We start from the raw sequence: 25,804 nt of genomic DNA, 5'->3' as shown, positions 1-25,804 counted from the left end.
TCCTTTGAAGAAGGGCGAACGTGCACAGAACCGTATCTCTGTACCAGAAGAAGCATGCCTGCGCTGGAAAGCTTATAATGCAAAATGGGGCTCTTCCACCAGGGATTTGGTTGAGGCCAATGATGACACCGGTTGGGTTCCCAGAACCTCCTCCCAACCAGATGCACTCACTTTAGGGGGGGGGGGGTAGCTGTAATGTTATTGTGATGAAATGTTGCATGAAATAAACACTGCCTGTTACGTATGTGGCCATTAACGATCCTACAGAGGACCGAGCTTGGGGTCAGAGTTAGGATTGAAGCAAACACGGTCTCCACCCGTGAGCTGCAAGTATCCCCGTTGCGGGATCCAATCGGTTTATATTAATCGCGAGGGATCCAGCTAGTGTTGCACGGCTGTGGGTGATCCCTTTGTCTTTTGTGCATATAAATTGGGGGGGGGGGTTGTGTGTGGGTTTTCAGGGCCGTCTTGTATCATGTTCTGGCGCCAATAAAAAGCTGCAATGATTCCAGAATCTGGGAGTCGCTGACCCACAAGATCCACCATGGATCTAACAACTGGGCTGATGATGGCGCATTAATGACACCGTGATCGTACTATGTTCCAGTGGGTCACGCAGCCTGTGTTCTTTGTAAGCCAACCCTGAGCTGCAAGGGAGGACAGTATATCAATCAATGATTCAATCAATCAATCAATCAATCAATCAACTAACCTACCATTTCTTTCCTTCCTTCCTTCCTTCCTTCCTTCCTTCCTTCCTTCCTTAAGGTGACCAGATTTTCCCACTTTTGGAGGGACATCTGGGGGTATCTGGCAAATTGTACTTATGTTGCAATTAAAAATATATATAGATTACATTACTATTTTTGGGTTCTATGAAACTTTTTGTTGCTCCATATAGACTAAATTTTTAATCAATGGTGTTCCTGCTTTACCAAAGTTAAAATCTATCTATCTATCTATCTATCTATCTATCTATCTATCTATCTATCTATCTATCTATCTATCTATCTATCTATCCATCTATCCATCCATCCATCCATCCATCCATCCATCCATCCATCCATCCCCGGAGACGTGTGCCTGCCCAGGAAAGCTCACAGCCAGAATGAAACTGAGTTCTCTTTAGAGCCGACCCGCCCGGGCTGAGCCTTAGTCCTGCTGCTGCTGGCGGCCAACCGGGCTCTGGCCCTCCTGAAGCGGGTCGGCCTTCGGGGTCTCCTCCTCCTCCTCCTCCGCTGCCTGCGCGGGATGCGCCCTCGGGAGCCTTGGGCGGCCCTCTCCTCCTGGCGGCCGCTCCGCTCCGTCCGCCCGCCCGTCCCCGCGGAGGAGGAGCCCTGGCCTTGGCGCCGCCTCTCCTGGGCCGCTGGGCCGGCGCCGGCCATGGGCTGCGTGGGGCGTCGGTGGGCGCTGCTGCTGCTGCTGCTGCTGCTGCTGCCCTCGGCAGGCGCGAGCGGCGGGGAGCTGGCTTTGGCGCCGGGTAAGGCTCCGGTGCGGCGGCGGGCGCGGAGCTCCGATCTCCCCGAAGCGCGGCAGCCCCGCGAGGGAGCAGAGGCGGAGGGCGGAGCAGCGGCCCCGGGTCACCCAGGGCGCTTTCTTGGCGCCGGCGGGATTCGAACCCGCGTCTCCCGGGGACTGCGCCGAGCCTTTTGTATTTTCAGTGGGAGGGTTTTCCTCCTTCGTAAAACCTAGCAGAGCCAATCATCAGCCTCATAGACCCCATCCTTCCCCGCCCTCTTCCCTAATGGGGCCTATTAGCAGGGAAGGGAAAAAGAGAGAAAGGTGGGATTGGATTTCCTAAGGAAAAGTCAGTCGCAAAAGCCCATCTAGGGGTGCTGTTTTGTTATGGTTTTGTTTTGGGGAGGGTTTAGCGCCCTGCAAACAAAGATTACATAATAAAAGAAATAATAGAAAAAGCTGCTCATGGGATCAATGAAAACCGATCCACAGTGGCGTGAGAGAGAAAAATAATGAGTCCAAGAGTTTAAAAATGCAAGGGAAAGTGAGAAAGATCTAAGAAGTTTCAGGAAGGTCCTGGAATGTATTGTAATGCACCCCCCACGCACCCTTAAAAATCTGCATGGACATGGTCAGTTGCAATATTATGCTTTATAATTTTTAAAAAATTGGACCGATCTCCGAGAAAGAAGTGCTCCTCAAACATATGGGTTCTTGCTTCTGGTCCGGGTCCCCCCCCCCTTCCTGAAAGATGGGCCAGACAGTGTCCTACAGCGGATGGAGGAGCATTCGGCTCAGATCCCCAGTTCTAATCAGTGGATAATCATTGGAGGGTTAGGTTCATTTCAGTTGTTAAGCAAATCATTTGGCAATACTGGGAATCTCAAGTCTTACGGCAGTACATTATAATGTAAGATGTTTCTGTTGTTCGATTTTGAACAGAAAAAAATCCTTCACGATCACAGGGCAACCCCTGGCTAGAAAGATACTTACCTGCCGATGCGGCAGAATATTCGGAGTGGGTAATGCACAACTTTCAAGCAGAGTATTGTGGCGACCGCAGCATATGCAGCCAGAAGGGTGGGGGTGCTGAAATAAATTAAAATCAAGCCTGTCAACTGCGGTGTCCACATCAAGGGACCTTGACCGATGACAAGCAGTCTGTGCTGGTAGCAAGTGGAAAAACTAATGGATCCGGTGATCAGGCCAGAGGCTCAATGATCTGCTAGATCAGTGGTGGCCAAAGGGTGGCTCTCCAGATGTCCGTGGACTACAGTTACCGTATTTGCCGGCATATAAGACGACTGGATGTATAAGACGACCTCCATACATTTCCACTCAAAATATAGAGTTTGTTACTTTACACTACAGTACTATGGGCCACTATGGGCAGCTATGTCTATCCCAACTGAAGTGCACCCGGCGTATAGGACGACCCCCCCACTTGGAGCCATGTTTTTCAGGGGGGGAAAAGTAGTCTTATACGCCAGCAAATACTGTACCTCTCCCCCCCAAAAAAAACCTTGTGTGTGGTCTTTGTAGAGACCTAGATGGAGGAAATGTACCTCTCCCTGTACCTCTCCCCCCAAAAAAAACCCCTTGTGCGTGGTCTTTGTAGAGACCTAGATGGAGGGAATGTCGAGAAACAATAGCTTCACATTGTGATTTTTGTTTAAGAAAGGTTTCTGTGATTTCGTACCAGTACTTTTTGACTTACCCTCATAGATATAGAGATAGACGCATAGAACCGGAAATAATTCACACTATATTAAACAGCGGACACCTTAATGTGCTTTTTCCGATGTCTTGGTTCTCTCCCTTTTTCTTGTCTCCAGATGGCCGTTGTCGAAACGTGAAGGCAATGGATGCCTTGCGAGCGTCAGAGTCGCACTGTTACTGCTACGTTCCAGACGGAGCAATCCATCTGAAAAATGTGTGGTCAAGCATTCAGGTACAGCCGTGCTGTTGACCCGGATAGCATGATTGTGGTGGGAGATTTTCCCCTGCAGAGCGTTGAATAATCGAGAGGGAGAATATGAACAAAACGATCACGGTTCTTTCGTTTTATTTGATTCCTCAAAGAAGGATTAAGATGAAATAATCATTCTAAGTAGAACTCTACCCCATTGACTTCCCTGGACCTAGAAGGGTATAATCTTTGCCTAAGGTGGCACACTCACTTGAAAATAAGTCTTTTGGAAATCATGGAGTTCTAAGCAAATTGGGACAGAATTGGGCTTAGAATATCGTTTAGATGGAGTTGGAAAACCATCTGAATACACCTCAGTTGCTCTCATGGGGTGGGACTCTGGGACAGTTTGGCCCCTCTCGGTGGAATGGGCTTGACCTCTTTGCATAAGAAGGGCAGCTCCCATCATGCCCTGGCACCCTGGTGCGTCATGGGCTGGGCAGGCCAGCGGGCCATTCAAATGCCCACCAACCCTTGGGCAGACTGTTCCTGGTCTGCTACTGATGGAGGAACTTCAGTGGGGTATATTGTCCTGCAGTCTCCCCTCCAAAGCAGCCATTTTCTCTAGGAGAACTGATGTCTGTGGTCTGGCGATCCTTTAAGGCTATACGCGGCTTGGGCCCTGTGTACCCAGCCTGGTGGAATGAGCTTCGGGAAGAGGGCCCTGCTGGACTTGTCAGCTTTCCGCAGGGACTGTAAGACAGAGCTCTTCCACCAGGCATTTGGTTGAGGCCGGGCTGAAGTTCCGGAGTTACCAACTGGGGATACCCTAGGATTAGAACTACCAAGATTAGGACCCCTGCTCCTACACAAAAGAGCTCTGGACAGCAGCTGGACAGGGACAGGGAGAGAGATGGGAAATTACTCCAATGAAGAGCCGTCTTTATGTCTTTCATGTACTGTGTGTTGGGGGTTTTATGGACGTGTTGTTCTTATTCTTTTATTGTAAACCGTTGTGAGTCTCTGAGATGCGGCGCTGTATAATAAGTTTAAATATAAATAAATGAATATAAATAAATAAATGGTGGTGACAGGAGATCTCCAGATTGTTGGCCACCCTGTGTGCTGAGCGTGTTGTCCCTGGAAGCTTCATTGTGTTCCCTACTATGTTTTCCTCCAAAGAATCATGAGAACTAGTATTATTTGGAGCTGGTATGGGCCAAGACCATTGGAGAAAACGGCAGAAGAAATGTCAAATATAATACAGTCCGTCAGATACCTGGGATCTATACATCTAAATTTTAACATTCTTTCTGACGTTTTATTACCAGACTACCATATTTAGTCGGGTAATAAAACGTCACAGACTACCATATTTAAGAGCCTCTTGTGGCGCAGAGTGGTAAGGCAGCAGAAATGTTGTCTGAAAGCTCTGCCCATGAGGCTGGGAGTTCAATCCCAGCAACCGGCTCAAGGTTGACTCAGCCTTCCATCCTCCCGAGGTCGGTAAAATGAGTACCCAGCTTGCTGGGGGGTAAACGGAAATGACTGGGGAAGGCACTGGCAAACCACCCCGTATTGAGTCTGCCATGAAAACGCTAGAGGGCGTCACCCCAAGGGTCAGACATGACTCGGTGCTTGCACAGGGGATACCTTTACCTTTACCATATTTGAATTTGGGCTTTTGCTCAGTTCTTTGGTTTGGAATGTCCCTTGGGGAGAAAAAATGCCTGCCTGCCCAGTCTTCCGGGTTCCTCCTTGTAACCACTGGAGAAGCTTTTCTTCTCCAGGGATTCCCAATCTTGAAACGAGAGTGTTTTCTCAAACAAGAAGAAGAACTGGCTTTTTGTACCTGAAGGAGCTTCAAAGTTTACAATCTCCTTCCCTTCCTCTCCCCACAACAGACACCCTGTGAGGTAGAAGAAGAAGAATAGGGTCTTACATGCTGCTTTTCCCTACCAGAAGGAGCCTCAAAGCGGCTTCCAATCACCTTCCCTTTCCTCTCCCTACAACAGACACCCTGTGAGGGAAGTGAGGTTGAGAGAGCCCTGATATTACTGAAGAAGAAGAAGAGTTGGTTCTTATATGCCACTTTTCTCTACCTGAAGGAGTCTCAAAGCAGCTTACATTTGCCTTCCCTTTCCTCTCCCCACCACAGACACCCTGTGAGGCAGGTCACTCGGGAAGCTTCCGTAGCACAAGTCAAGATTCAAACCCAGCTCTCCCAGATACTAGATAAACAGGCTTGTGTTGCAGGCTGTTTTTCTCCTCACTTCTGCCAGTCTTGTTTCTGGGGCACCAAGATGGCATTTCTGCCTCTTGCGTCATGCCAAGGGCATCTCCTTTTGCAGGTGAGAATCAACAGCACAGGCACATTCCAGGTGATGTCCATCCCCGAAGAGACCCTTTGCCAAAGCGCAGAAACACTCTTTGCCTTTTTCAAGTGCATCATTCGGAACCTTTGCCAACCGGGGACCTCTAATGAAACCGCCGTCACCTTGGCCCAGTACGGAGAGCAGACTTGCTTCTGGGTGCGACCTGAAAACAAAGCACCTTACACCATGAGTGTTCAGCAAACCAGTGAGTAGAACAGACTTTCCAAACTTTTTATTACCTTTGAGGAACCCCTGAAGTGGGGAAGTTGTGCAGAATATGGTTAGGTAATGTAGCTGGGGACACACCCACTGGAGCCCCTCCCCTTCCTACTACCTCCAGGCCCATCATTGGCCATGGGGGGGAGGTGAGCCTGACCATAGCTGTTCCACATAAGGCCTTGGAGGAGGAGTGTGTCTCATGGCTTAAGTGCCACTCAGTGCTTAACACCCACTCGGGGTGGCTGTCCCGCCCCTGAGTGCCTCCTCCTCCAACCGGCTTGCCTATCTGTCCAGCGGCCAGCCAATCGCCTTCTGTCCCCCACCCCTGACCAGCCCCTCCTTCTTCCACATCCCTCTGAGGCTCGGAGGCTGCAGATCCCTGCCACGTGAGAGCTGCCCCTGCCAGTGAGTTCCCTAACAGCTGCCTGCAGCTTTCCCATGTCCTGGGGGGAGGGGGAGGTTGTCCTCAGAGTTCTTCCACCCCACTAATCTAGCACCCGTTGTATTCCTGAATGCAGCAGACTTGGCCCTTTGTATGGTCTTTTGGGATAACCTTCCAGGGCCTTCAATAAATGCCTCGGTTTTACCAATCCCTGGTTGAGAAAGCTTGGAGTAGAGGCTAAGAAAAGCTTGTATGAAAGATGTCTGCAGAACAGCATCCTTGGACTTTAACGGTCTCATATTTTCTTTGTTCCAGTGTTGGATAAGAAACTTTTCCTCTCATTCGTTGCTGGAGGCCTTCTTTTCCATTTTGCTCACAACCTAAGTAGGTAAGTGTTTGTTTGCTTTACTGCAGGGCTGTCCAGCATGGTGCTTATGGGCTCTACTGTGCCTGCCAGCACCCTTTCTTGTGCCCCCCAAGTGTTTTTAGAAAGTGGGCGGGACCAGGTGGGGCTTTTTCCCCAACCAGGATTCTGACTGACGGTTGGAGATTCAATTGGCTGTGCAGATAGTTTGAAAAAATAGGAGGACAATGACCTCCACTGTGCGATTGAAGGTAAGCTGCGGCAGCCATTTTGTAGCTAGCTCTGCCTCCTGCAGCAACCATTTTGTGGCAGCTATATTGTGGATGGGCCTACCATTCTGTGCCAGAATTCCAAAAAGGTCAAGGGCTCCTGGGGTCGCTTTGAATTGCTGATCTTGTACGCAGTGGACCGTGCTCTTTGCCGCCGTATAACAAAAACGGCCCTCATCCAAAATTCATACTAGTTTAGCAGAATGTTCTCATCTCTACTAGTGGTGGGTTGAATTTATCTTGTTCAGGGTTTCCTACAAATCATAACCAAGCGAGGAAACTAAAACCCAACCGGACAGGATAAGCTAGGAACATTTAAGTACCAAAAACCAGACATGTTTTGACCCCTAACACATGAGAATGCACTTTGAATGAGTCGGGCAACACTGACAGTGGGGGCTTTTGTGCGGAATTTCACAGTGTGGGCTCCACCCTAGGCATTCTTATATCCAACACATATAAGTTGGAGCTTCATGTTCTATATTTCTTTACCACTTTGCAAGCCCGAATAATATATATTTCTATATACTGTACAAGTGCATTTAAACTGATTTGACCACTGAGGAAAGCCCCATAGGGGTTGAAACACATCTGGTTTTGGTCCTTATATGTTCCAGGTTTTTATGTTGATTTTGCACTTGTACTACGCAGTAGATACAACTCAGATTTTCTCAGCGTTTTTAACTTTTATTACGTGCACGCCATTATAATAAAATAGAAAATAAGCCCGCTGTAATCGAAATACAGCGGGCGCTAGCAAGGCTGTGGAGTTCGGGGTTGCGGCGGGGACAGAGCACATACCTGAGGTCGGGTGGTGGGCATCTGGCGAGGCGGCAGCGAGTCGCCCTGTCTCCCCCCCCCCCCCCCGGCCCGTGGCCTACTGGAGTGTGTGTGCGAGGCAGGAACTGGAGATGGGCGGGCTGGAGGGCAGGAGAGAGCTGGTTGCTGGAGTGTGGAGCGGCTCAGCACGGCTCCTCCGGCGCGGCTGGGCCAGCTTCGCGTGTGCAGTGGCGGCACTGCAGGACGGTGCTCAGGCGGCCGCTCCTGGCCCCATGGGACAGCGGGCGAGTGGAGCGTTGTACGGGCAGGGCAGGCAGCGCGGCTCCTCCAGCGTGTCTTGGGCAGCTTCGGGTGTCGGGTGGGCGGGGTGGCTGGCGCCGCCGCTCCAGCACAGTGCTCAGGCGGCAACTCCTGGCTCCGTGGGACAGGGGCCGAGCTGAGCGTTGTGTGGGTGGGGTGGGCAGCGGCTGTGGCGATGCGGGGGTGTCTTGTGGTGGCGGGTGGCGGCGCAGGCTGCTCCCGGCTGCGCAGGCCGGCAACGAACCGTCTCGTTGTTGGGCGCGGCCGCAGGCTTTGCGCCTCCCGATTTGTCAGTCCGGCGGCAAGGGACCAATTGCAAGGTAGATTCGTAGAGGATATGTTTATCAGTGGCTACAAGCCCTGGTGGCTGAGGGGAACCTCCACATTCGGAGGCACTAATCCTCTGAATCCCAGAGCCACGAGGCAACATCAAGGGAAGGCCTTGGCCTCTCTGCCCTGCTGTTGGCCCTCCAGAGGAGCTGGTTAGTCGCTGTATGAGACAGGAGGCTGGACTAAATGGACCACCTGTCTGATCCAGTAGAGTTCTTTTTATGTCCTTGCGCTTTTGAGTTACACTGGCACTTTACACATACAGCTCTGTATTTGGATGCAGACTGGAGGCCAGTTCCCCTAGATAGCCAGGGCAGAGAGGCCGAGGTCTTCCTCTGATGTTGTCTCCTGGCTCTTAGTGCCTTTGAATGTGGAGGTTCCCCTCAGTCCCTATCGCTAGTAGCCACTGATAAGCTTATCTTCCATGAAACGATCTAATCCCCTTTGAAAGCTATTCATTCCTGTGGCCATCACTACAGCCTCTGGCAGCAAGTTCCACATTTTAATTCTGTGTGTAAAGTGGTATTTCCTTTTGTCCATCCTGAACCTACTGCCCATCAGTAGGCATTTCAGTAACGTGGTCGTTTTGCATTTTGGTGTATTTGATGCTTGAAGCTTTTAAAGAAAAGGTTTAACACCGTTGCTCTGATCTTTCTTAACAGAAGTGTCACGTTCTATTATTCTGCCGGAGTCGCTTTTGGTGTTCTTGCTACTTTGGTCTTCCTCCTTTTGATGCTTAAAAGGTTTATACCCAAGGTAAGAATTATTTCTGTTTTTCAGCCTTCGGGGAGGGCAGTATATAAATATAATAAATAAATATTAATTCATTCATTCATTTTATTTATTGATTGCTCCCTCTGCATCCAGGTACAGAGTGGTTACAACATACATTTCTACAACAAAATTAAAATCAAAATATAAAAATTTGACAATGAATAATAAAACTCTCCCCCAAAGCTCCATCTCAGTATATTTGGGTAAAGGTAAAGGTATCCCCCGTGCAAGCACGGGGTCATGTATGACCCTAGGGGTGACGCCCTCTAGCATTTTCATGGCAGACACAATACGGGTGGTTTGCCAGTGCCTTCCCCAGTCATTACCGTTTACCCCCCAGCAAGCTGGGTACTCATTTTACCGACCTCGGAAGGATGAAGGGCTGTGTCAACCTTGAGCCGGCTGCTAGGATCGAACTCCCAGCCTCATGGGCAGAGCTTTCAGACTGCATGTCTGCTGCCTTACCACTCTGCACCACAAGAGGCTCTTATATCCTATGCTATTTGGGTAGCATAGGATATTCAGAGTGGTGGGGATGCAGTTCATCTGTGCCTCCTGGCCTCAGCCATATGCCTGGTGGAATAGCTAAATTTTGCAAACACTGAGCCAAGGCCAGCCACCTCTGAACATCTCTTGCCTTGAAAACACAACAGAGTCGCCATAAGTCGGCTAAGCCTTGCCAAACAAACAAAGAGCAGAGGAAGAAATGGTGTTCTCAGTACATTAAGGCAAGGAAGTGGCCCAAGTCCAGAAATAGGCTGTAAATTCAGAAGAAACAGGATCCAGAACAGGGAATAGTCCTGCCCATATTCGTGCCGGAGCAAAGTCCTTATCCTGCCGCCCCCATTCTCCACGTTCGCCAACCATCTTCACGACCCGTCAGTAAAATTTATAACAAAGTTACATATGTAGATATAAACGTACTTCCCCAGTGATCCAGGTATTAAACATTAACCAGCACACCACTGTACAATAAGGAGGGTGGTTCTGTAAGGTTCCAGGGATCACGAACCAAAGTCTTTGGCAGCTGGATACTGGTCATTTCCTTTTTGGTACCATCGTGGGGAATGGCCCAGCAGGGGCATGGCATTTAATATCTGGATGGGAGACCACCAGGGACGTTCAGGGTGGCGACACAGAGGCCGGCAATAGCAAAGCACCTCTGACAAATCTCTGGTCTTGAAAATCCCACAAGGGGTCGCCAGGAGGCCGATGTGACATGGCTGCAAAAAGAAGCGGCCCTCGCATCCAAACCCCGTATCTTTTTGGGCTAATGTTGGAGCGCTCCTCCTGGAGACGAGGGTGTTGCTTTTGGAGATCTTTTGGGGATGCTGTAAGAACTGGACATTCTTCTCGACCAAAATTTCTCTCATCTTCCATTTTCCAAGCACTAGTTATTTGTTAGTGGCTGCCTGACTGTGGGTTCTTAACAGTTTGTCATCTGGGAAGATCTCGTATCTAGCGAAAGGGGGCCCAGTTTATGCAGGGGCTTGCGTAATAGATAGATCAGTGGTTCTCAACCTGGGGGTTGGATGACCCTTTTACAGGTGGCAGAGCAAGCAGCTTGGCCGGGGGGTCGTGGTGCCATCCACACAACAGCCTTGTGGGGTAGATCGAGAGAGTGTTCATCTGTCTGGAGCAGCGGAAAAGAGCGAGATCGGCATGGTGGGACAAGAGGCAGAACTGAACTGAGAAACCCCGTGAAAAACCCAGTTTATATACAATCATGAACGACTGATCTTCATGCCATTGGTCAGTTTGGGTTTAATTCCTGTGAAAGAACCCTTGCATAGTTTTATGGTTGGGGGGTCACCACAACATGAGGAACTATATTAAAGGGTCACGGCATTAGGGAGGTTGAGAACCACTGAGATAGATGAACGTAGCATGGAGTTGCTCATCTCCCTCTCCTTTCCGCCTCTAGCTCAGCACCTTCTGGATCTTAATGAGCGGCTGCTGGTTCGGTTCTCTCTACTTCCTTTATACTTGGAGAGAGGACTTGAAAGAACTCTGGCATGATTCCACACAATACTTTCTGGGTAAGGTGAATGAGCACAGGTAGCTCGTCTGTCAAAATAGCCTGTAGAACTGAATATTAACTTCTTCTTTTTTTTTTTTGCTTGATGGCTGTCTTCATTCCTAGAACACAAAGTCTGAAATTCATGACATTTATTCACATTCAGATATACCGGTTTTCAGGATTAGTAGGAGAAAAGCATTTCCTTGACTTGTGCTCTGAACCTTTGTGGCTTTTCTCAGTGAATGCTGGCAGGGGCTCCTGGGAATTGTAGTCCATGAACATCTGGAGGACCACAGGTTGACTACCCCTGCCCCAGGGCACCCGGGCACCCGCTGACACCTTTCCTGGCGCTCGCCAAGAGTTCTTAGAACATGGTTTGCAGCAAGGTGGGGCTTCTGATTGGCCATTGGAGATTTGTTTCGAGGGGCAGGTTTTTTAAATCGGTACTTGGGGAACAGCTGCCAGTACAGCACAAGGATTTTGGCTGTGCAACTGAAGCGAAGCTGTGGGCATGGCATTTTGTGATTGACCCAGCCTTCTGCAGCAGCCATTTCATGGCACGCTCTCAGAATTACAGAGGCACCCACTGGCTCAAAACCATTGGAAACCCCTGCACTATCCTACGCTCACAGTCCTCTGAACTTTTACACTGGAATAAACATATTTGAACATGCTGGGCAAGACTCCCAGGTAAAATGTGCATAGGATCCTTGAAATATGCAGCCAGCTGGGTTGCCAAAGTCTAGGCGGGGGCTCTGCTTCCCCTTCCCCCGACTTCAACACCAGAGCAACTCACTGGGGTTGGCTCTGTTTCTCCCTCCCCCCAACTTCTACACCAGAGCTACTTTCTGGGGCCGGTTCTGCTTCCACTCAGCAAGTTCCAAGAGCAGCAGGAAGTTGGGGGTGGAGAGCTGACTCCTTATCTGCCCTTCCTGGCCAAGGGCTCCCTCCCAATAGGGGCTAAGCTACAAGGGAGGGCCATTCCTGCCCGAGGGCCAATCAGGTAGTGAGTGACCTGTCGTTTTTGAAAATATATGGTTTACTGATAGCACTGTAGGGGGGAAATCCTGAGTTCCTGTATCTACCATTCCAAAATCTGGGTTTAAAGCATGTCAGCGTGGCCATGAAGCATACTTAACCGCTTGTTCTTAGTACACCTGTCCCACACATGGAAAGAGCCAACCTGGTGCGGTGGTTAAATAGTGGCGGCTCCTAATCTGGTGAGCCAAGGTTGATTTCCTGCTTCTCCACATGCAGCCAGCTGGGTAACCTTGGGCTAGCCGCAGTCCTGTTTGAGCTGTTCTCACAGAGCAGATCTCTCAGAACTCTCTCAGACTCCACTTTTCTCATAGGTTGTCTCTTGTGGGGGAGAGGAAGGGAAGGTTATTGTAAGCCTAACCAGAAATAAGCTAATCAATCAGAATTCCTCTTTTGTTCCTTCTGCAGTTTCAGAGGGTCTGCAGTAGAGCTGCCAGTTTCAAATCCAGGGGAACCTTTGGAACTAACAGGATTTTCAGGGTATAAGTTTTTGAGATGCCAACCTGCCTTCATCCGTTATCTGACAAAGAGACTACTGACTCTCAAAAATGTATATCTCGCTAATTTTGCTGGTCTCCAAGGTGCCCTGGGATATGAATCTTGATCGTCCCTTTGACAATTCCTCCTTCTCCTTTTTCCTTTTTGCAGGATACGCCCTGATCACTGGAGCATTCAGTTTTGCCATTTGCTACCAGCACGGACCACCTGCCAGTGATCAAAGTAGGAACGTCTTGATGTGGACGCTGCAGGCGACGGGCTTGATTTTAATTTATTTTGGCACGGCCATCCCTCAGGTTGCATATGCTGCAGTCGCTGCCCTCCTCTGCTCGAAGATCTTGCATTATCCACTCAGAGGCTTCTGCCACCTTGGCAGGTGAGTAGCTTTCTAACTACAGAATGCCCTGTGATCGTGAAGGGTTCGTTCGTTCATTCATTCATTCATTCATTCATTCATTCATTCATTCATTCATTCATTCATTCATTCACCGCGCTCCCCGAAGGCTCAAAATCAATCAACAGAAAAATCCTGCATTATGCTGCACTGCAGGCAGATGTACAGTGTGTTCCAGGGGGCTACAAAACACGGGGATGCCATTTTCAGCAGCAGACCTGTGTCTCCTGGGATCCCAGCCCTTACCACAGCCTAGCAAGGTAGGGCAGTAGTCTCCTCATATTGCTGATGGCGGAAAGAAGATAGATTATGAACAGTATTGAAGACCAAAGAACGGTTTAGTGGCAGAGGCGGGATTTCAGTTGGAAGCCTTTGGTTCATCACTCAGTCTCTTACAGTGCAGTCCTAAGCATGTTTACACATAAGTAAGTCCTCTTTAGTGCAGGATCCCCCTAGACCATGGGTAGTCAAACTGCGGCCCTCCAGATGTCCATGGACTACAATTCCCATGAACCTCTGCTTGCATGGACATCTGTAGAACCACATTTGTCTACCGATGCCTGTGTATTTTTTTTAAAAAAGGAAAAATAAAATGAGGAAAAAAGCATAGTGTAGTGGTTAGAACAGGGTTCTCCAATCAGGTGCCCGCCAACACCTTTCCCAGCATCTGACGAGTTCTTCTAGAAAGTAGGCGGGGCTTGTGCCCAGCAGGGCTTTTGGTTGGCAGTTGGCGATCCGATTGGCAGGTGAGTAGCTTTTTAAAAGGTATTTTAAAAGTTGCTTTGGCAGCCGCTGCCTCCACAGCACAAAACTCTTCACTGCATGACTGAAAGTAAGCTGTGAGCATACAAGAAAACACTTCTAAGCAGGATCTTCAGCTTAAAAGGCCTTTGGCTAAGCAGCTTCTGGTGGAAATGATGACCTCACTCCCACATATTGCATGTTGGCTCCGCCTCCTCTGGTAGTCATTTTTTAGTTCTGCCCACCACACTGCCTCAGAATTCCCAAGGTTCCCATAAGCTCCACCCCCTGAGGGACCCCTGAGGTCCCCTGTGGGGACCCCTTAGGTAGTGTCAGACAAGGATCTAGGAGACCCAACTTCAGAGCTCTACTCTGCCATAGAAGCTCACTGGGTGGCTTTGGTCACATATTTTTAGACTAGCTGACCACACAGGGTTGCTATGAGGATAAAATGGAGAAGGGGAGGATGTTGTAAACCACTTTGGGTCCCCCCTGAGGAGAAAAAGGGCATAGAAATTAAGTAAGTAAATAAACAACCAAAACCTGACACATTTCCTGACACCCGCCAAAGGCTTTGTGAAAGTGGGTGGGGCCAGATGGGCTTTTTGTCCAGCCAGGCTGATTGGCCATTGTTTAAAACGTTCTAGCAGCAGTTGCTTCCACAGTCAGTCTTACAGAAGGTGAGTTTTGGCAGCCATCTTGTGGCTGGCTCCACCTCCTGGAGCAGCCATTTTGTGGCAGTCGTTTTCAAAAGTGCCTGTAGACTAAAAAAGGTTGAGGACCCCTGTATAATTTTTGGCATTTCACAATATTTCAGCATTTTTAGGCAGAGTTCATCATAGCTCCGGTTTCAGTAAATACATTAGATTCAGGCGGGTAGCTGTGTTGGTCTGAAGTAGCACAACAAAATTTGAGCCCAATAGCACCTTCAAGACCAACAAAGGTTTATTCAATGCGTGAGCTTTCATGTGCAGGCACATTTCCTCAGACAAAATGGATCGTTTTGTCTGAGGAAATGTACCTGAACAGGAAAACTCGCACCTTGAATAAATCTTCGTTGGTCTTAAAGGTGCTGTTTTATTGAACTAAATACATTACTGCAACTTTTTCATTTCAGCTCCACAATACCATTTCAAAAGACCAGTCCTGTTTTGCTTCCCTTCTAGAAAAGCCCATCGGTACTTCAGAGCAGAAAAGCCAGAATTCCGTTACCTGACCGAAGAAGAGTATCGAGAGCAGGCAGAATCAGAAACCGGCCAAGCCTTGGAGGAGCTGCGGGCCTTCTGTCGAAGCCCAAGTTTCCCCTCGTGGTTAGCGGTGGTCAAGCTGCAGACCCCTCAGAGGTAAGAACCATTTCTTGGTACTCTTGACACCTCCAAATCAGTCTCATGCTCACCAGAAGATGAGTAAGATAAGGGCTTTGTGCGCCTCCTGCAGGAGATGTTTGTAAAAGACAGGGAGAGCCACTGAAGAAGGCCAAATGCAGCAGTGGGTGGGAAGAAGGGAGGGCATAGAGACCCTCTGTTGGGAGGAGCTAAGCTGCTGCATGAAGACACGGTCCTTAAGAGCAAGGTTCGAGTCCAGTAGCACCATAAAGACCAACCAAGATTTCTGATAAAGGGACCTTTGACTCTCAAAAACTTATACCCTGGAAATTAGGTTGGTCTTTAAGGTATTGCTGAACCTGAATCTTGCTGTGACTTCAAGCCAACACAGCTCTTGCTTCAGACCAACACAGTGACCTACCTGAAGCTATGGGCCTTCAGGTGTGTGGGTCCCAGGTCATGAAGGGCAGGGTCCCGACCAGAGCCAACCAAGCTCCCAGTTAACGATTTGAGAGTAGGCATCTCATGAGCCGAGTGATAAACAAGACACTGCCCTGGGAGCTTCAGCAGCTGGTAGACATACAGCCAACGCAGAGCGTGTCTCTAGCAGGGTCCTCAGAACAAAATTTTAGTCCAGTGAAACCTTTAACACCAGGGGTGGCCAAACTCTGGCTTTCCAGATGTCCATGAATGACAGCATGAGTTCATGGGACTTGTAGTCCATGGGCATCTGGAGAGCCACAGTTTGGCCACCACTGTTTAAGACCTACCCAGTTCTATTCAAGCTCTCAGCTCTTGTGTGCATGCACACTTCTTCAGATACATCGAAATGGAAGTTAATAAAATCTAAAAAAATCTAATTTATTTAGATATAAAGGTAAAGGTATCCCCTGTGCAAGCACCGGGTCATGTCTGACCCTTTCGGTGACGCCCTCTAGCGTTTTCATGGCAGACTCAATACGGGGTGGTTTGCCAGTGCCTTCCCCAGTCATTACCGTTCACCCCCCAGCAAGCAAGCTGGGTACTCATTTGACCGACCTCGGAAGTATGGAAGGCTGAGTCAACCTTGAGCCGGCTGCTGGGATCGAACTCCCAGCCTCATGGGCTTCAGACAGCAATTCTGCTGCCTTACCACTCTGCGCCACAAGAGGCTCTATTTATTTAGATATATAGGTATAAAAATCTAATAAATAAATAAATACATAGTCCATACATCTAATTTTTTTTTTAAGTTTCTTCCTGCCTGACAGTTCTCTCCACTCGCGTTTCCTTCAGATTTGCAAACTTTGTCCTGGGATTTCCTCACGTGTCGCCAGAAGAATCTAAGGCCCATGAGGAGCAGTACGGCATTGGAGGAGCCCTCTTAGAGGAGCAGATTTTTAACTCAGAGACTGAGTTGGAACCGGGCCGACAAACAGGCCTCTTTCAGGATCAAGAGGAGGAGGAAGAGAGGGAACAAATGCAGCCACGAAACAGCTTGTCCGTTCGTAGCAGAGAATTTCTTTGAACAATTCCACGAGCTAGGGTGTAGAGGACAACCAGGATCTCTGAAATACTTATTCCTGGACTGCAGACCCCCACAGCTAATATAGCTGTGGGATTTGAGGGAACATCTGCCGCCCTTCCACCAGTTGGTCAAGAGTGAAGGTGTTTTTAAACTCGGGAAAAGGAGGCTGGAGGGAAATGCCTCCAGTCAGCGTCTCCACTTACAGACTCTACCCAGGGTGCAGCTCAAGATGTGCTGGGAGGTCTTTTGAGATGAGAAAATGGACAGAGATTGAGCTCTGTTTTAATTCTTCCACACCAGGTGTGGGGGTAAACCAAGGCCTGGCCCAGACATACAATGGGATGAGGTAGGTAAAAGTAAAGGTATCCCCTGTGCAAGCACCGAGTCATGCCTGACCCTTGGGGTGACGCCCTCTAGCGTTTTCTTGGCAGTCTCAATACAGGGTAGTTTTACCATTCCCTTCCCCAGTCATTACCATTTACCCCTCAGGAAGCTGGATACTCATTTTACCGACCTCGGAAGGATGGAAGGCTGAGTCAACCTTGAGCCGGCTGCTGGGATCGAACTCCCAGCTTCATGGTCAGAGCTTCAGACCTTCACGTCAGCTGCTTTACCACTCTGCGCCACAAGAGGCTCATGACGGAATGAGGTAGAAAAGTCGTGAATTGGCCAGTTGGCTTGTCATGCTTCTGACTGAAAGGAAGGGGATTAGATTCTTCAAAGATCTCCAACTTTATTCCTTCCCTATGAATGGAAAACTAGCATAGTATGTCAAGGGCCTTCTCTGGAGTGGTCGTTTTCTGGTTTGTAGGATGTTTTTTTTATGCAGAGCAGCTTTACAAAAACGCAGCTCTCCTCACCTCTGGAAAACGCTTAGTAAGTGACATGGTACCCAGGAGGAACATTGGGGAACCATCTTGACCCCCCTGCGGTTGTTAAAAACTCTGTAATGCCAACTCCAACATCGCCTGCATGAGTTTCCCATTGCTTTTTGAGTATGGGAGGGCATTCTTGTTCCTTCAAAGGTCCCACAAGCATGTGTGATGGAAAGATCTAGGGTTAGGCCTTAAGAGATTTTATATTCAGCAGCCAAACACCTGTATAGATAGGACTATTTTTGGTTTGCCATTACCACATGCTTTTTTCTCACTCTTGTCTAGTAGGAATTCCTGTGAAAGGAGAATAGCTAAGTGACGGATGGCAGGGCACCCAAAAGAGAGAACTGTGAATGTGCTTTCCCACCCCATGAGTACAGGAAATCTCATTTGTTTGTACGATTCCCTTCTCCCCAATCTATTACTGTAGGAGTGCTCAGTTTTGAAGGGGCTAGAAAGATGTGGTAGGGACTTCTGTGCCATAGGGACTTTGTCACCAAGAGTAAATTCCTAATGAAATCTTGAAAAGTTGTAGGTATCTGTGGTCTGAAATGAAGCCTTCGCTGCCTGCTGTCTGATATCGAATAATAAGCAAGCCAGAGGGCACTGGTATATGCTTAATTACTAATCCTTGTTTTGTATATATTCATTTTAAAGATTCTGGGTAGTTTCCCCCATACATTCCTGCCTGGGAATTAAGATTGCGTGGAGAGGCCCTCCTGACTGTCCCATCAAAAACAGAAGCTTAGTTGGTGAGTTTGCAGGGGCCTTTTCGGTTGCAGCCCCACAATAATAGAACCACCTCCCCAGGGAGGTGTGCCTGATCCCCTCATTGACTTCAGAAGGCAGTTCAAGCAGCTACATTTAGGACTGCTGTTTGCTTCATTTAGCTTTTATCAAGAATATAAGAAGAGCCCTGCTGGATCAGTCCAATGATCCATCTAGCCCGTTATTTTGCTTCACATGGCCGTCCAGAGGAACTGGGCAGAGAAGCCAAGGACTTCATGTGAACATCAGAAGAGCCCTGCTGGATCAGCCCAGTGGTCCATCCAGTCCAGCCTCCTGTCTCACACAGGGGCCAAACAGTTCCTCTGGAGGGCCAACAGCAGGGCAGAGAGGCCAAGGCCTTCCTGAGAACATCAGAAGAGCCCTGCTGGATCAGACCAGTGGTCCATCTAGTCCAGCCTCCTGTCTCACACAGGGGCCAACTAATTCCTCTGGAGGGCCAACAACAGGGCAGAGAGGATGAGGCCTTCATATGAACATAATGAGCTCTGCTGAATCAGACCAGTGCCTCTGAATGTGGAGGTTCCCCTCAGCATGGCTAGTCGCCATTGACAAACGTATCCTCCAGGAATCTAAGATGTTTATTCCTGTGGCCATCACGACATCCTCTGGCAGAGAATTCCATTTTTTGAATCACACTCTATAATTTCCTTTTGCTTCTCCTGAACCTCCTGTCCGTCAGCTTCATTTGATGCCCTCAAATCCTTATTTTGGGAGAAGCAAAAAAAAAAAATTATTTTGTCAACTCCACCTCATGCATAATTTTATAAGCCTCTTATCACATCACCCCTTCATTGTCTCTTTCCTAAACTGAGAAGTCCCTGATTCTTCAGCTTTTCCTCCTCGGGAAAGGGCTCTAACCCCCTCCTCTTGTAGGTTGCCCTCCTCCGGACTTTCCCCAGCTCTGCAAGGTGATACAGTGACCAGGACCGTACTCAATCTTCCAAATGGGGCTGCCTTAGTCGGGAGTTTTTATACTGTGATTTTTATGGGTTCCACACCTACTGTCTTTCTGTTTTATTTATATAGTTTCTGTTTTATTTATATTGTAAGACGTCTTGAATTCCACAAGTGAGAAAAGCAGCTCGCGAATGTTTTAAATTTATTACACATGACAACAAATGTTGAATGAATGTTCTAAAGCAGGGGTAGTCAAAGTGCGGCCCTCCAGATGTCCATGGACTACAATTCCCAGGAGCCCCTGCCAGCAGACGCTGGCAGGGGCTCCTGGGAATTGTAGTCCATGGACATCTGGAGGGCCGCAGTTTGACTACTCCTGTTCTAAAGTGTTCTCTCTAAAGGCCAGCTAAAATCACAGTGTTCTCCCCCGCCCCAAGTCGTTGTATGAACCAAAATTAAAAGACTTGCCCACGCATGGCTAGTGAAGTTTGTTTATTTTAATTTTTTTTGTCACTACCTTTTAAACAAATTCCACAAATATGAAAACCCGTGTATAGTTCTACTGCCCGTGTGGAATGAAAGGACAGATTCCAAAGACATATCCAGGAATGTAAACATTACATGTATCCCCTGCGGCCTCTCACGACAATCAGGCCTTTGCTTCTGCCTGGTGTGTCCTTCACAAGTTAGCTGACCAGTTGCTTTTTCTTTTAAATACCCCCCCTTTATTAAAGCCCCCCAACTGCTTGGTTCTTTGTGTCCTAGCTTATTCCGCCCCCCCCTTCCAAGATATAAACAGAATAAATACATTTCTGATTTCTTTGAAAGGACACTTAAGACAAGTCATGAGAAATTTACAGTACAGTACATTTATGCTGAAGTGCAAAAAAACAGCTAGTGACTACTCTCGGGTCTCCCTAGACCAGGGGTAGTCAAACTGCGGCCCTCCAGATGTCCATGGACTACAATTCCCATGAGCCCCCTGCCAGCAAATGCATTCGCTGGCAGGGGCTCATGGGAATTGTAATCCATGGACATCTGGAGGGCCACAGTTTGCCCACCCCTGCCCTAGACGGATTCGGCTTCAGTTCCTTCACCCTTCCCTTAAGGCTTAGGAAAAGAGGACGCCCCAAGGGGCATCAGGAGGGACCTGGAGATTTATTTATTCGCCCCTCCCGTCCAGCTTGGGGGCATCCGGGTTACGGATCTTGCCGTTTACAATCAAGAAAGGCAGTATGCAGCTCTGCAGAGCAGAGGCCTACAAATCAAACCAACACGTACCAGTGGCTTGGGCTTTATAAGGAGCTGGCCCATCTCCGCTGCTGTGGCTTTTCTTGACCGCATCGAGAAGGACCACTGGTCATGAGCAGGCAAAAGGGAGGGGTAATTCTAAGACCCACCTCGGCCGTTTGCTCCACTGGTGGTGGGGGACCACTGAGAATTGGTTCCACACGCTCTTCCTTCGAGGCAGGCCTCAAAAGGACTGAATCAGAGAGGCCCCCCCTGCAAGGGCTATCTGGCTTTAGATGACCCCTGACCCCTGGCTTTCATGTCAAGCTTGGCTTTGGCTCCCAAGGATCGCCCAACTCTGAGAAACCCCAAGGGGCTAACCCTCCTATTGTCTGAAAAAAACGCTAAAGTGTAAACACCCCAAACGTAGTGTGCCCATTCCCCTTATATCTGTGTTTACCGTCTCACTTCCACATTAACCACACCTTCCTCTGGGATTTGCTTGGACTTACTGGCTAGGCCACCCAGGCACTTTATTTATGGGTAAACGTGAACTGAAACGCTTCCCAAAATTACCCAATGTTCTCCCGCGTCCCAAAATTACAGTGCATTGACTTGTGTCCTACCGCTTTGTCTGGTGAAGTCGGAAACCTTCCCTTGCGGAAGGGGCTCTTCTGTGGGAAGAAGGCCCTCGTGGGGTGGAGGAAGGCCCCAGCAAGAGGCCAGCCGTCGGGGGCCCCCTAAGAGAAGAGTTCCAGCTGCATTTGGCCGAGGTGCCTCCGAGTGGACCTTACTCCCCTCTCTCTTCCACCAGTGCAGTCAGCACACCTCCTGTGCGGGCTAGACTCGACAGCCCCCTATCCCCCGGAAAGACAAACCATGTTGGGCCACTTGCACAGGAGCAGAGTCCAAAACACAGGGAAGAAGGTGTCTTGCCCAGCCATCACTTCTACAGGTTAAAACAGGGAAGCTGTTTTACCGAGACAGTGACTTTGTGTAGGGGAACCTCCCTCACTGGACCAGGGCTACTGTTTCCCCTGGGAATGCCTCAGCTAAAAGAACCCCACTTGTCAATTGGCGTCCTGCTTAGACTGCCACCTTAAGCTAGCACCCTCCTAAGGGAAGAAATGCACAGCGATGCATTATTACATGATCACTCTCCTCTTTCTGAAACTGCCCTTCTCGATGGGCCTTGGCCTGGCCACTGAAGGTTAAACGAGTAACTTCAGGGCCTGGAGGAGTTCCCCATGTGGGCTTAACTGGAAGCCTTAGGAGCCAAAACCTGGGTCTGCCTCCCGAGAAGTCTTTATGAAAGACAGATTTCTATCCTGCTCCTCCTTTAAGGTATTTGCTAGTATTTTTCTCGGATGTTTCAGTCGTTTCTCCAGTTTTTAACAACAACATCAGTATTTGGCTCTGTGAAACTTAAAAGTCAGATGAGGGGGAAAGCTTATTTCCCCTTAACTAACACAGAACATTCTCTATCAAGCCAGAGGTGACGGTCATGCAGCCTTCCTCTGGGGAAACATAAAGCAAACTTTAATTTCCACCCCCCCCCCAACACCCCCTTTTTTTTTGGTAGAGGACAAATTAAAGTCAAACGGATTGAGATCGACCTTCTTTCTGGTACAGGGATACAGGCCAAGCCGGCCTTTCTCTACAGGTCACCAATTTGTCGAGTGAAATATTGAACCGCAGTGGCTGGTTACTCATCCGCAGTGACCTCTCTGGCTTCCAGCCCGCCCGAAAACAGGCCAGTCGGGTTTTGTCACAGAAAAAGCCTTGAATATTTTAAAAGCGTGTCAGGTGACGGGTGGCGATGATGGGAACGGTGCGTTCAGGCTCTCCGGAGCAGGAGTCGGCATCTCGGGTGGCTTGCGGCAAATTCCCATTTAGTGCTCACCCCCTGGAGATGGCGCTGTACTGTCCGATGGATGTGGGTCTGGCGCAGGGCAATCGGGGCTAGGCTGGGGGCTCTGGGGGGCTGGAGGCACCGAAGCGTCTCCGGAGGCATCACTGTTTCTCGAATTCAGAGACTGGTCAGAAGGATTGCTTGGCTCACACCTAGGGCTACTGTTGGCTTGCTAGAAAAGAAAGAGAAGAGAAAAGACATCAAGTGATGACTAGGTGACGGGGGGAGGGTTTTCTTCCCTGGGGGACGAAGGAATTCGGCCATTCCGGGGGAAGCCAGGCAGACTCCTCATAAGCAGCTCACGCAGGCACGAGGCAGCCACACAAACATGAAAGCGCAAAGGAAAACAGCCGTCGGAGGTCACGTAACAAGTCCGAAAACAAGGCGACCCCACTTACCTTCTTTCTCTTTTCTTAACTGCTCTCCCGCAAGCGGCATGAGGGAGAAAAACTCATTGTATTTCATGTGAAAGAAACAAAAATATTTGTTGAGGTGGATGAGCGATAGGGTTGTGTGTGTCCTGCATAGTGCAGGGGGTTGGACTAGATGACCCAGGAGGTCCCTTCCAACTCTATGATTCTGTGATTCTGTTTTTCTGGGATTCTATGATTCTATGATGTGTTTCAGGCTGCCATTTTCTGTTTTGAATGTAGCTGCGTGTATTTCTTTGACAAACCCCCCTTCCCCCCGTGTAACACTTCGCATCCCAGCGCGTTTGCTATTTCTGGAGGAGAACTATGAATATTTTAGTAGGCATACTAAGCAACCGGCAGATTCAAGTGGGCAGCCAGCAATCACCGTGGGTGGGGGAAGAGGAGATATTACATTCTGGGCCCGGCCGTGTTTTGTAAAAGCCAGTCCTCAGAAGTAGCAATTATCATTTAAAGAATCAAGTTACCTAAAAGGTCAGAGCCTTATTACTGCGTCATTCTTTAACACAATAACACTTAATTTCTGTGAAATGGGCCAACGAGCCTGGATTTGGCAAAGGAAAGCTACAGAGAAGCCAGACTGTGTGCTCACATCCCCCTATTAGATTGGGCCAATGTTCTTTTCAGATTTCCCTCTGTGATGTTGCCAGCCAACGGAAGGTAAAAACGTGGACACTAATTCCGTGAGATGCCAATGAGATGCAGAAGATCGATGCTTTAAAGCAGGGCTCACAAATGGGGTGCCCGTAGGCTACCTGACACCTAACACCTGACACCTGTCCCTGTGCACAACTACATTCAATGAGTAGGGGGAAGAAGAAGAAGAGTTGGTTCTTATATGCCGCTTTTCTCTACCCAAAGGAGGCTCAAAGCGGCTTATATTTGCCTTCCCTTTCCTCTCCCCACAACAGACACCCTGTGAGGTAGAAGAAGAAGAGTTGGTTCTTATATGCCACTTTTCTCTACCCAAAGGAGGCTCAAAGCAGCTTACAGTCGCCTTCCCTTTCCTCTCCCCACAACAGACACTCTGTGAGGGAGGAGAGGCTGAGAGAGCCCTGATATTATTGAGGAAGAAGAGTTGGTTCTTATATGCTGCTTTTCTCTACCCAAAGGAGGCTCAAAGCAGCTTACAGTCGCCTTCCCTTTCCTCTCCCCACAACAGACACCCTGTGAGATGGGTGAGGCTGAGAGAGCCCTGATATTCCTGCTTGGTCAGAACAGCTTTATCAGTGCTGTGGCGAGCCCAAGGTCACCCAGCTGGCTGCATGTGGATGAGCGCAGAGTGCCAGATTACAAGTCCGCACTCCTAACCACTACACCAAAACAGCCATCCTGAAGCAGACAGTCCACCTGGTCCAGCATTCTGTTTCCAAGAGTGACTAGCCGGTTCGTCTGGACGGCCAACAGCAGGGCAGAGAAGCTGAGGCCTTCCTAAGAACATCAGAAGAGCCCTGCTGGATCAGACCAATAGTCCATCCAGTCCAAGCATCCTGCCTCACACACTGGCCAACTAGCTCCCCTGGAGGACCAACAAAAGGGCAGGGAGGCTGAGGTCTTCCCCTGATGTTGCCTCCTGGTTCTGGAATTCAGAGGATTAGTGCCTCTGAATGTGGAGGTTCCCCTCAGTCACCATGGCTAGCAGTCATCGATACACTTCTCCATGAATCTATCTAATCCCATTTCAAAGCTGTTTATTCCTGTGGCCATCCCTGCATCCTCTGGCAGTGAATTCTACATTTTAATCCCTCTCCATGTAAAGCAGTATTTCCTTTTGGTCGTCCTGAACCCAGTGCCCAACAGCTTCACTGGATGTCCTCAACTTCTAGCCTTTCGGGAGAGGGTTTAGGATTTTGTCTGGAGGGTAGTCTTTTATATCACAGTAAAGCCTTGTCAATTGTTGTGGCCATTACTGAAAAAGCCACAGACAATTCACTGATCTGTGGGGCTATGGAATTACTTTCAAATTATTCTAAGATGCCCCCAATTAAATGAGCAGATTTTAAAGACTGATGTGTGATTTATGTATAATATAATAACTGCATAATTATTGTAATAATCTGCTTTAAATCCAAATACTTGCAAAAGCACGGCAGTAGATGTCCCTTGAGAAGAGGCCACATAGAGAGAATACCTACAAAAAGCTTGCTGCTATGGATCAGCGCAGGATCCAAGACCAAAGACAGTACGCTGGCTTCTTCAGATCTGATTTTTTATAATGCAGAATTGCTCATTAGACAGGTGGAAGCAACTGATTTCTGACAGGTCCTTTAAAGGAGCAGCCCGGCCCCCCTGAATTCTTTCATTTTTACGTGCGAAACATTTCTTTCTCCAGAAAACTGATGTGCAGTAATAAAAGGCCAAGCTTTTTAGGGCCCAATCCGCATGTGTAGGATAATGCACTTTCAGTGTAGTTTTGCAGCTGGATTTTCTTGTGCAGAACAGGAAAATCTGCTTCGAAAGTGCATTGAAAGTGCATTTACTAATGTGAGCGGAATGGGCCTAGGTCTGCACATGCTTTTGGCTCCGGCCTCAGTGCACAGGAGAATGATCTGGAGAATGAACTTCAGACAGGCAGCAGCAGAATACCCGTTGGGGGCTTTTGAAATGGCTTCTGTGGAAGTTTCATGGATGCTTTCCATGTGATTGGCAAACACCTCAACCAACCATCCTAGCTGCCTGCATACGTAAGTGGGGGTGACAGTCAGTGCCTGGAACAAACACCCAAGATGGACAAGACAAGTCACAAGTCTGAGTTGCAGGGGTCTGTTGATTTATTCTGGGGGCTCATTTTTTAACCCACTGATTTGCAACTACCAATAAGCATGTGAGGTACTATCGGAGGGATGCACCTTAGGCCCCTCCTGCCCTCCCATCTAGAAGATTACATATATTTATAGTGCCTGGCAACTGGCAGTAGGGATGTACGGGTGGGGCAGCATCCTAAGAGAAAAATTAAGTCAAAAAAACAAGGGCTTGTCTATTTAACA

General features: G+C 48.8%; 2 protein-coding genes across 5 annotated transcripts in view; one reads left to right on the top strand and one right to left on the bottom strand.

Moving 5' to 3' along the window:
* The first annotated feature begins 1,230 nt into the window (after positions 1-1,230).
* NEMP2 (nuclear envelope integral membrane protein 2) lies at positions 1,231-19,517 on the top strand. The gene is made up of 9 exons (XM_077319481.1): positions 1,231-1,480; positions 3,294-3,409; positions 5,719-5,947; positions 6,659-6,731; positions 9,049-9,142; positions 11,085-11,199; positions 12,867-13,092; positions 15,018-15,194; positions 16,452-19,517. The coding sequence occupies exons 1-9, from the start codon at positions 1,252-1,254 to the stop codon at positions 16,681-16,683; spliced, it is 1,491 nt and encodes a 496-aa protein (XP_077175596.1). The 5' UTR covers positions 1,231-1,251; the 3' UTR covers positions 16,684-19,517.
* A 204-nt stretch (positions 19,518-19,721) lies between these two features.
* Positions 19,722-25,804, bottom strand: part of MFSD6 (major facilitator superfamily domain containing 6) — a 48,891-nt gene continuing 42,808 nt past the window's right edge. For 3 of the 4 annotated variants that reach the window (XM_077319476.1, XM_077319477.1, XM_077319479.1), the window contains one exon: positions 19,722-22,558. In XM_077319476.1, the coding sequence (XP_077175591.1) occupies positions 22,367-22,558 (192 nt within the window). In that variant the 3' untranslated portion in view covers positions 19,722-22,366. Of the gene's footprint in view, positions 22,559-22,784; positions 22,804-25,804 lie in introns of all 4 variants that reach the window. The other variant, XM_077319478.1, reaches the window with a different exon arrangement.

Source organism: Paroedura picta, chromosome 2, assembly GCF_049243985.1.
Source record: "Paroedura picta isolate Pp20150507F chromosome 2, Ppicta_v3.0, whole genome shotgun sequence".
In the NCBI taxonomy this organism is placed as follows: domain Eukaryota; kingdom Metazoa; phylum Chordata; class Lepidosauria; order Squamata; family Gekkonidae; genus Paroedura; species Paroedura picta.
The sequence above is the reverse complement of the archived record's forward strand: the minus strand, read 5'-3'. Positions and strand labels throughout refer to the sequence as shown.